The 11,227-nt window shown below is 41.1% G+C and overlaps 1 protein-coding gene and 1 long non-coding RNA gene across 2 annotated transcripts; one reads left to right on the top strand and one right to left on the bottom strand.

The window, feature by feature from the left end:
- Positions 1 to 315: 315 nt before the first annotated feature.
- Positions 316 to 2,591, bottom strand: LOC125178658. The gene is made up of 2 exons (XR_007156979.1): positions 2,249 to 2,591; positions 316 to 2,120 (listed from the first exon to the last, which is right to left on the bottom strand). It is a non-coding gene; the product is annotated as an uncharacterized LOC125178658 (long non-coding RNA).
- Positions 2,592 to 4,356: 1,765 nt separating this feature from the next.
- On the top strand, positions 4,357 to 5,539 carry LOC108665207. The gene is made up of 2 exons (XM_018151940.2): positions 4,357 to 4,418; positions 5,045 to 5,539. The coding sequence occupies exons 1-2, from the start codon at positions 4,398 to 4,400 to the stop codon at positions 5,426 to 5,428; spliced, it is 405 nt and encodes a 134-aa protein (XP_018007429.1). The 5' UTR covers positions 4,357 to 4,397; the 3' UTR covers positions 5,429 to 5,539.
- The last annotated feature ends 5,688 nt before the right edge of the window (positions 5,540 to 11,227 follow it).

The following is an 11,227-nucleotide window of genomic DNA, read 5'->3' as shown; positions in this document are numbered from 1 at the left end:
TTAGTTTGGGAGATATTACTTGATAATTGAATTTGGAGATTGGTCGTGAGACCGGCTACAAGTCCGGCCGTAAATTCGCCCGAGACGTCCTAGGTTTCTAGTGCTGAAACAGTTAAAACAGCTGAAAAACACAGTGGTTCACTAAATGGGTTTCTATTTGTGAAATGCACATTTTTGTTTAGCCTTTCTCTTTTAAAATTGCAGCGTACTAAATTTCAAGAAAGAGGCGTATGTCTGTGGGGGGCGATAGAAATTCACTAGGGAGCCAAAGGGGGCGCCAGCCTGAAAAAGTTTGGGAACCACTGATATAGAATATAGATGAAGGTGCAATTTGTATTCATAAAAAGGTTATCCATAAATCTTTGGAATGTAGCTCCAGCGTTTCGTAGTCCGAAAGACATGTACAGATACTCGAATAGTCCAAATGGAGTGGCAACGGCAGTTTTTTTCTACGTCTTCTTCCTTGACCGGGATTTGATGATAAGCGGCGAGCAGATCTATTTTTGAGAACACTTTCATTCCGTGTAATTTACTGGCGACGCTGTTCACGTGTGGGATGGGATATCTGTCCGGCTTGGTGATGGAATTTAATACTCTATAGTCTCCACATGCTCGCCACGTACCGGGTGTTGGCTTGGGCACTAAATGTAACGGTGAAGATCACGGACTCTCAGACTGTCTGATTATTCCTGCCTGTAGCAATTTAGAAAATTCGGTTTTGGCAGCTTCAAATTTCTCCGCCGATAGCTGACGAACTTTGGCAAAAGTTGGCCTTGCTTCAGCTGTCTCTATGGAATGAAACACTTTGGATGTAACTGCGGGTGATGTTGGAGATTTAGGAGATAATACAGAGGGAAACTTTTCAAGTAATTTGCGTGCCTCAGGCGGAAAGTTTTCTTTATTATTTATCACTACTTGGATTACGTTCCCTTGAACACTTCTGGCAGGCGAGTACTGGTTCGTCAAACAATCAAGTAGCCTCTTCCTGCCACAATCTACAATTAGGTTGAACTTGTGGAGAAAATCCACTCCGAGCAAAGCGTGCGTTGTGTTTGCTATGACGAAGGTCCATGAAAACGTGCGCCGCAGTGCAGGAATCCTGATATCCACAGTTGATTCGCCGCTGCATTCTATAGCTTGACCACCTGCTGAGGTGATTTTTACTGCGGTTGGACTTATTATTAATCCCCTCGAGTATTTGAGTGGCAAAATGGAGACTGAAGCTCCCGTGTCGATGATCATACTTATTTGTAGTTTTGAATCGCCTATCCATGCGGATATTTCTAATAATGGCGGGTCGGATATGGCCAGGGCGACCCGCCCTTCTAGTTTCCCACATTCTTGGCCTGGCTTGGTGAGCTTGCTCTTGAGCTAGTCTGAATTGTGCAATTTTTCTTGTCTGGCCAGCGGCACCATGGTTTGCACGTTCGGGCTTTTTCTGCGAAATACAAATGAGCTCTGCATACTTTTGGCAGTTGATCTGGGCTAAAAGGGCGTGTTGGAGACACAGATCCGTTGTTTCTTTGACGAGGTTGCCGGGGCTGGGAGTTACTGACTTGTAGCGTCACTTCCCCTTGGTTATAATCGAGAGAGAGTGTAGTCTGGGAGGCAAGTACCACCGAGATTGAACTAGGCAATGCTTGTAGAAATTGGTGTTTAATCAGATCTTGTCCAACCCCGATCTTCGAGGCAATTAAGTGCTCTCGTAAGTAAAATGATGGTCTGCCAGTGATGGTAGTACGCTTTAATAGTTTGGAAAACAATTCTGGTTTGGTCTTATCATGAATGATGATCACGGCTCCTTTTAACTGCTCATAATCTTCTGCCGCCAGTAGTTTGGGCGACAGTTTTGGTATTAAATCTGCTTGTAGTGCTGCGACAACGTGATAAAATTTAGTTTCGCTACTAGTTATCTTCTTGATTTTGAACTGGGCCTCCAACACAGTAAACCAGCCCGACGCTGCTTGTTCCATGAATGCGGGTACTTTTATAGACACGGCATGTAGTTCTTCTGAATTTGCCATTGTTTGCCATTATAACTGCTCTAATAACTTTTATTGGGTCCAATGCAGATCTCCGAGAGCACAATAGAATCTCGGAGGCGGAGTCCACATTTAGTGCTGAAATGAGGAATGACCGGTTTAATTGCAAAGAACCATTGAGCCGATCATTCGTAAGTGAACAATTATATTCAATATCTCCAATATGAACGGCAATAATTGAGCATGGCAATATCCACAAATCGTACCTCGAAACCTAACCGACAACAGGCACTGGATAATATCTAAATAGGACGAGGGGCCAGTCACAACTAGACGGGTAGGCATCTGTTGCATCCACGGTAAGACAGGAACTTAATTATACTGAAAGTGATAGAACCAAAGCTATTAGAATCTATATCAAGAGACAATAGAAAGTATGATCAATATGCGCAGATTTTAAGGTATCTCAATGATAATTGGCGCTAATACACACCTTCTAAAATATTGCCGTAGGCGGTATTCAGAAGTGGCTTAATGGCCTATTAGTGACGTTCAAGTTAATAAGTTAGGTTAATAAGTAAAGGTCGGCCCAACCTCAAGAAGATAGAAGTTAGTTCCGTTCGCACCCGTTTTACCGTTTTATATGCAAAGGAGATGAGTTAAAATTATAACAAAAATCGTCGCGACTGCGCAATAAGCATGTGAAACCATGTATTGAATTTCATAATTATTGGTTACGAATTGAGGGAATAAAACGTGGCTACGGGACGGAATTGGCCCGTTTGCACCCGTTTTACCGTTTCATATGCAAAGGAGATGAGTTAAAATTATAACAAAAATCATCGCGACTGCGCAATAAGCATGTGAAACCATGTATTAAATTTCATAATTATTGATTACGAATTGAGGGAATAAAACGTGGCTACGGGACGGAATTTGCCCGTTTACACCCGTTTTACCGTTTTATTTGCAAAGGAGATGGGCTAAAATTATTAAAAAAATCGTCGCGACTGCGCAATAAGCATGTGAAACCATATATCAAATTTCATAATTATTGGTTACGAATTGAGGTCATAAAACGACCGAATCGACACTTCAGCGAACTCGCCTGCGAGCTCGCATGCAAAACCTAACTTAATTTTCAACTGTGGCACGCATAACGCTGAAGTGTCGATTCGGTCATAAAACGTGGCTAAAGGGAGAGCTGGTATAGGGCAGGTTCAGGGCCGGGCTGGCCCACGCTGTAACCCACGCTAACGCCCACGCGCTTTTGTCCGACCGGTACTATTAACTGAGTACACATACACTGTAAGTACAATAAGATACGTAATTAAGATTTTTTAATTGACGGACCAGTGAATCTATGTCAATAAAGAGATAAAATCGGTCAATGAAAGTTAGGAAGTATTATTTCCATATTTCGATGTTTGTGGATGGATATAATTTCTCCATTTCTTTACTTATTTTCTCTAATTCTCAAGACTCTGTCTCTGTAAAAAGAGCTTTTTACTTGCCAGAAGCAAGGTGCCTCTCTATATAAATCGATAAGCCTTTCAGTGACATCTCTGCTCCAGTCTCCGTCGTGCGACACGGTCAGTTAAGCAAAGAGGCAGGCAATTGTGCGTCTATTGGAGCGCCCGCCCAGCACACAACCTCCTTGAACGAAAGAAAAGCCAGTTTTTCAATCGTCAGTCTCGCAGAGTCTCATAGTGGAAACGGGCCTTAACTGACGATTGATTGAGATAGCTGCTGGACTTATTACCTGGTCCATAATTTGCTTGGCATTTTGAGACTGAACATATGCTCCTGCATAGCTTCGTCTAGTCTGTTTTTAAAGGCGTTCACACTCGGAGTCGGAGCGTCAACGATGCTATCAGGGAGGCTGTGCTACAGTTTGGTGACTCGAAGCGTGAAAAAATGATGTCGCGTGGAGAAGTTGCAGCGCAGTTTTTTTTTAGTTTCTAGCCGTGGCCCCTGGTTTTGGTTCTTGTTTCAAATTCTAGTAATCTTTCTGGGACCTTGTACAAGCCATGCGTATACTTGTATGTTGTATGCTTCAATGAGGTCCCCACGCAGACGTCGATAACTGAGGCTTGGAAGCTTCATAATCTTTCCTCAGAGGACTTGCCTTTCAAGCCCTGAACTATCCTTGTTGCGCGTCTTTGAACACTCTCTCTGAAGTTTTTGTCCTTTTCAAATTTCGGTGACCACACGACGTTCCCAAACTCTAGGTTCGTTCGAGCATTGTGGCGTGTGACATTGACGGTAGGTAAAACAATTAATACTGTGGCGCATTTAAAAGTAACTACACATTTTCACATTTATTAGTAGTCATTATTATTATATTTTATTATTTTCACATTTTTAAATACTACTATTTCTTTTGTTGCAGAATTTATTACTGTCAGCAGAACTATGGAACCCGGCCCAGATACCGTGAGTGAAAAAATGTTTTTTTATTCTCACATAATATTATAAGTAATTTTTTTTATTGAGAGGCGTGGAGTCTAAAAGTAGTTTACCAAGTATGTAACCACATGATGGCTGGCTAGGCTTGCCTACGACTGACTGAATATCACCACCACCACCCACACCACCACACCACCACCACCCCCACTCACTCACTCGCACCACCACCACCACTCACTCACTCACACCACCACTCACACGCACTCACTCACAAACACTCACTCACACCACCACTCACACGCACTCACTCACAAACACTCACTCACACCACCACCACCACTCACAAACACTCACACCACCACCACTCACTCACGCACACTCACTCACACCACCACTCACTCACACCACCACTCACTCACACCACCACTCACTCACACCACCACTCACTCACACCACCACTCACTCACACCACCACTCACTCACAACCACTCACTCACACCACCACTCACTCACACCACCGCCACCACCACTCACTCACTCTTTCACTTACTCACACCACCACCACCACTCATTCACCAAACCACCACCACTCACACCACAACCACCACTTTTTAAACATGATAGCTAACAAAAGGTATTTTACATTATTTCAGATGAATTTCTATTTACGAGAATTTCATCGGCACCGCACAGTTTCCAAGCTCAAGATGGCGTCTTGGTGGCACGAACCCGAGAAACCAGCATTAACGCCTATAGCCGTCTTTAAAAAGGAGCAAGAAGACTTGGGGGTCTTCAAAAGCGAAAAAAGGCTAAGTCCAACGTTCCGTCGTCTATCCGATGAAGAAAAGGACCGACTCGTGGCAAGAGCCCAAGAGAACCTAGCAAACTATGAAAATTTCATTTTGGCATATGTAAATTCTATGAGAGACTTTGAAAAGAAGGTCTACGTGGGCTTCAAGAGAGAAGACTTACTAAGAATCTTCGAGCGTGACATCTTCGAAGCATACCCTCTTGAAGATTACCCAATTCTGAAGTAGATATTGGGTCTTCTAGTTACTTTTGTATTGATTTTTGTTCATTAGTGTCTTTCGCTATTTGCTGAAAAGTACAGTTTTGTTCTCTTGAAGAGGAGTAGAACGGAAACAATATTTTGAGTTTTAATTACTCCTACTTCTTAGACCCGTAGAGGATACAAGTTTTATTACAAATAAATAAAGATATCTTATTAACTATTACAATATGACAGTTTGCTAACAATCGCATTTCAACAAGTGGAAATAACGGAACTCACCTCAGATGAGGTCTATACCGAATTTATCGGGGAATTTTCCTATCAATAAACAGAATCTGCAACAAAAAAGAAGAAATAACTATCACAATAATCAACTGCAAAAACAACATTGAAAGAACGCTACTACTAGGAGGCGGCCTTACGTCCGACCTCGGTGACGACTGGTCTTACAATCTCGGTCTAGATAGCGGTTCTCTGATTTCAAGTGTGATGCAGTGTTGCCTGTTGCCAGTGTTGCCACTTGGGCACCACAAGACATCCCCATCCAATAGCGGAGCTAGTCTTAACTATCCACGTAATAATACATTCGGCTAATATATAATACGCAAACATTCTGTTTTAATAGTAGATGAAGTCATCGTTAGCCCTAAAGGTTATTTTCCTACCACTGCGAGTAGTTTTATAATCCTTATCATTGACCCTAGCGCCATCCGAACAAACAGAAGTCTTACAATTAGTTTCCTTATTCGTAGATGCTGTGTCAATTTTGGTTGTATTTGTGTGTATTACAGGTTTATTTGGACAAATTTTATTATCTTGAGCCATATGAGCTGGTTTCAAACGGTCAATAGTAACAGTTTTGACGTTCCCTGCGTTGTCTTCTATACTAAAATACTTGGGATGCCTCGCAACGACCCTGAATGGTCCCTGATATGGAGCTTCCAGAGGACGGCGAACGCGATCGACTCGTACCCAGACATGGCTGCATTCCTTCATTTCTTTCGGAACGTGTTCTTTCATTGTCGAGTGTAGTCCTTGCGATAATTCGTCGAAATTAATTTTGGACATTTGTTCGGCTAATCTCTGAACAGACTGACTTGTGAAACTCTGGTCGTGTTCGTTGAGCATTGGTCTTGGAAATAGAATGTAGGTTCCCGTTACGGCTGCCGAAGGGAAAAAACCAGCACATCAGGGACAATCATGCCGCAACAGTCCCTTTTCACACATATAATTTCAACATTACCTGCATACAAACAGCTCAATATAATAATATAAATCACATCAATAACACACCTAGTCAATTCGATCACCAGCGCACTCTTTTCACATCATAACCAATTCACTCACCACAAACAACTCCATCATTCCAGTTGCGTCTGAATGAACTTATTGTAAGTTTGAGCAAGGGATTACAACTAAATCTGAATATCTATAGCTTCAAAATTCGCCGGTTATTTCAAGGAACGAAAATTACACACGTTCTTTCGCCACGAACGCAACTGACTTTCTCCACAAATGTAATGTCCACTTGTGCTTTGAACGATCTCGCAACTGCTTCAAAAAATTTCACCAAGAATAAATGCTTTTGAACATGTATTTAGATAAATGTAGGTTGTGAAGTATTCTGCTGTATTTTTTAAGTTTTAGCGGGTTTTATTTTATTCTATCCAATTGATTCTATTCATTTGCCCAAGTGTATTTTGAAAGCCAGTATAGATTTTTCTTTCAGGAGCCCAAGTGGATCTTAAAGTCGCGTTTATGTATCTATATACATACAAATATATTTGGTGATTTCTTCTTATATTGCCTTCCCTTGAGTCAGAAACAACATAAATTCATGATCAAAACATTTACTCATTGCATAAAAATAATTCAGGCGGTAAAGGGTTAATACTGCTTAAGGTTTAATACTGCTTGAATATATTAAAATGCATTTCAAACAATTAATTTGTAATTATTTTTAAGATTTCAAATCAACATGACGAAAATTCGTTGAGCGAAACGAATTTTTTAATTCTGCTGTATGAACTGCTTTTGTTTTGGGCGATACTTTATTGGCGCGAAAATGTTTTCCCTTGGGTCAGAGTGAGGTGAAACGTGGTGAAAAGAGGTACGTATCGCTTGTGCTCCTGCTTTTAATGATGTAGAACTTTATTTTATAATCTATACTGTCGAGTAGTAAGTAGCTCAAGGCCGTGGTCGAGAGCGGACGCTCTTGTTTTGTGGTCCCAGATTTTTAACTTTTATAATAGAAGTGTCGGCATTGAAGAAAGAGGCCCATGGCCTGTTGCCGATTCTTGAATTTTTCTTGACGTGATTCAGGAAGGATCCGGCCTTTGGAACCCGATCTTTCTATAAAGGCCCGTTTCCACTACGGGACTGATTCTGAAGGATTGAGATTGGCCTCAATGGCCTGAGACCAATAAGCCACATGGCTGGACTTGAAACGTTTCCACTACGTGCGTGTGCTGGGATTGAGACTGACGGTCTGGGCTACCGCACTCGCTGGCTTTTGAAAATAGATTATGCTGCCGCTCTTGCTTTACTAGCTATTGTCACTATGCGCAGGAGGAAACAAAGATCTATTTACCTAATAGCAGTTATGAAACGCAAGAATGGTTTCAAAATTCTCATTAATATAGTTTATCCGTGTAATAACATGCATTCACCAAGGGATTAAGAAACAGCATTATCTTATAATACCTTCAATGTGTCGAGAAAATTAAATGTAATAAATACGTCACAATGTTTAACAATGTCTGGTTTTTGGTCTATAGATTTAGATAGGTATCATAGCGTGCTTCACAAATGCTACTACTATTATTGGTTAATGTGTTTATTTACTATTAACACCGGTCGGACAAAAGCGCGTGGGCGTTAGCGTGGGTTACAGCGTGGGCCAGCCCGGCCTTAACCTGCCCTATACCAGCTCTCCCTTTAGCCACGTTTTATTACCTCAATTCGTAACCAATAATTATGAAATTTGATATATGGTTTCACATGCTTATTGCGCAGTCGCGACGATTTTTTTTATAATTTTAACTTATCTCCTTTGCAAATAAAACGGTAAAACGGGTGCAAACGGGCAAATTCCGTCCCGTAGCCACGTTTTATTACCTCAATTCGTAACCAATAATTATGAAATTTATTATATGGTTTCACATGCTTATTGCGCAGTCGCGACGATTTTTTTTTATAATTTTAACTCATCTCCTTTGCAAATAAAACGGTAAAACGGGTGCAAACGGGCAAATTCCGTCACGTAGCCACGTTTTATTACCTCAATTCGTAACCAATAATTATGAAATTTAATACATAGTTTCACATGCTTATTGCGCAGTCGCGACGATTTTTGTTATAATTTTAACTCATCTCCTTTGCACATAAAACGGTTAAACGGGTGCAAACGGGCCAATCCCGTCCCGTAGCCACGTTTTATTCCCTCAATTCGTAACCAATAATTATGAAATTTAATACATGGTTTCACATGCTTCCCACTAGATGGCCAAGACCTAGTGTTTTTGCAGTATTTCAACACGCAAATGTATGACGTCACCATTTCAACCATCAATGAACGCATGGAACTAAAACAAAGCTTAATATAAAGGAAAAGCTGGAGAGGTGACGGAATTACCTACGATGTCGGAATATACCGCGTTTACCCTACGCTAACTTTTGGGTCTATTGGTCCAAAAACACCACACACCCGCACATCTGAGCTTGGCTGGTAACAGCGAACTGTCCACTTTCCGATCACAGATACTGATAGGTAGTTAACAATGTTTTCTCCTGCGAATAACTTCCTTATTCGGAATAAGGAAGACTCCAATGCAACTAGCTGGCGACGTGGTCACGTGGATTGGGACGCACAATCAAATCATCCAGAGACCCAAAAGGTGAGCTTTTGATTCCCTGTGCAAGTCCAATAGGATCTTTGAGAAATGTCACAGCATTTGGACCCTGAGGTCTGATCAGTATTGTTCTTCCACCCCAAGAACTTTGCAGGGTAGCATTGGTTGGGAGCTTGACCGCCTTGACATTTGTCATGCTGGTACTTTGCAGAGCCGCTTTGTTGAATTCTACTGTTTTGCACTGCAGGACGCTTCACGTTTCCCCTCTGAAGGCTCTCACTTGACGAGCTCTTTTCTCTATTTCTGCGCTTTCGGCCAACAATCTGTGCCTCCATAGGAGTTGCTTCAATGAGGGTCACACTTAAAAGCTGAAGTGGCTAAAGACGCTGAAGTGCGGAACATGTGGCGTATAATGGATCGATCGAATGCGGCGGAGAATCGGGCGATTCCGTAATTTGAGAAGCCGACACTGCAATAGCATATCACAATAATATATATAACACTGGTGTCAAAAGAAACGAGACGTAAATCTTGAACCATAGCGTTTGAGGCAGATATACCCGTTCTCTGTTTAAACATGTTAAACAATTAATCACCTTTCATTTCAAGTGAAACCTGACTATCACTTCAGGTTTCACAGGTTTAACGCTTATATCTCAGAAAATATTCAACCCAGAGAGTGCGGAGTGATGAAATAACGTGAATCAATTACTTATTCAATATAAATAATCACTCCGCACTCGACCACAACATTTAGCACTCGCCAATAGTGCTTAGCGCAAAACGACCTTGTACACTTTAACTACTTCAACGCTTATATCTCAGAAAATATTCAACCCAGAGAGTGCGGAGTGATGAAATAACGTGAATCAATTATTTATTCAATATAAATAATCACTCCGCACTTAACCACGACATTTAGCACTCGCCAATAGTGCTTAGCGCAAAACGACCTCGTACGGTTTAACTACTTCAACGCTTATATCTCAGAAAATATTCAACCCTGAGAGTGCGGACTGATGAAATAACGTGAATCGATTACTTATTCACTGTAAATAATCACTCCGCACTCGACCACAACATTTAGCACTCGCCAATAGTGCTTAGCGCAAAACGACCTTGTACGGTTTAACTACTTCAACACTTGTATCTCAGAAAATGTTCAACCCAGAGAGTGCGGAGTGATGAAAGAAGGTGAATCAATTACTTATTCAATATAAATAATCACTCCGCACTCGACCACAACATTTAGCACTCGCCAATAGTGCTTAGCGCAAAACGACCTCGTACGGTTAACTACTTCAACGCTTATATCTCAGAAAATATTCAACCCAGAGAGTGCTGTACGGTTTAACTACTTCAACGCTTATATCTCAGAAAATATTCAACCCAGAGAGTGCGGAGTGATGAAATAACGTGAATCAATTACTTATTCACTGCAAATAATCACTCCGTAGAGTTAATCGAGATTTACCCCTCCGTTGTCGTAGTTTGGACAAAAGGCAGGTATGTTCTATTGCTATAAATCTTCTGTGGGTCCACGATAAACATCCCGCTCCCCCTCCCCACACACTTTGCAGTCCACTCAGCTTTCAATGTGCTTGTTTGGTGCTTGTGTGGCTTTTACTAATTTACAAGACTGACAATACATGTTTACATGCATAGTCAATAATATGGAAATATTGTTAAGCTGGTCGTAAATAAATGTCATGCGTTGCGATTATTACTGAGAAATAATCTTAATTGCGTTTCAAAATATGAAGCAAACGAATGCATAAACAACACAATTCACACAACAATGCAATCAATGGAGCATTCATGTCGATAGGTATGCAAATTTTAAATCTTTAGTAATACAAAATCTTTAGCACAAGAAAAGGGTAATACAATCAAAGTTGGAAATCCATCAGTTTAAATCACTCAAATTTCTGATTTACCAGAAATTTTGATTCGATTCTCATTTCCGTTGAGTA

Source organism: Hyalella azteca, unplaced genomic scaffold, assembly GCF_000764305.2.
Source record: "Hyalella azteca isolate HAZT.00-mixed unplaced genomic scaffold, Hazt_2.0.2 contig11653, whole genome shotgun sequence".
Taxonomy (NCBI): Eukaryota; Metazoa; Arthropoda; class Malacostraca; order Amphipoda; family Hyalellidae; genus Hyalella; species Hyalella azteca.
This window is presented reverse-complemented; position numbering and strand designations above follow the sequence as displayed.

Bases quoted from the DNA above. Each gene is read 5' to 3' on its own strand.
- LOC108665207 (XM_018151940.2), top strand. From the start codon at position 4,398: ATGGAACCCGGCCCAGATACC. The intron at 4,419-5,044 runs GTGAGTGAAAAA...ACATTATTTCAG, and splicing joins TGGAACCCGGCCCAGATACC to ATGAATTTCTATTTACGAGA.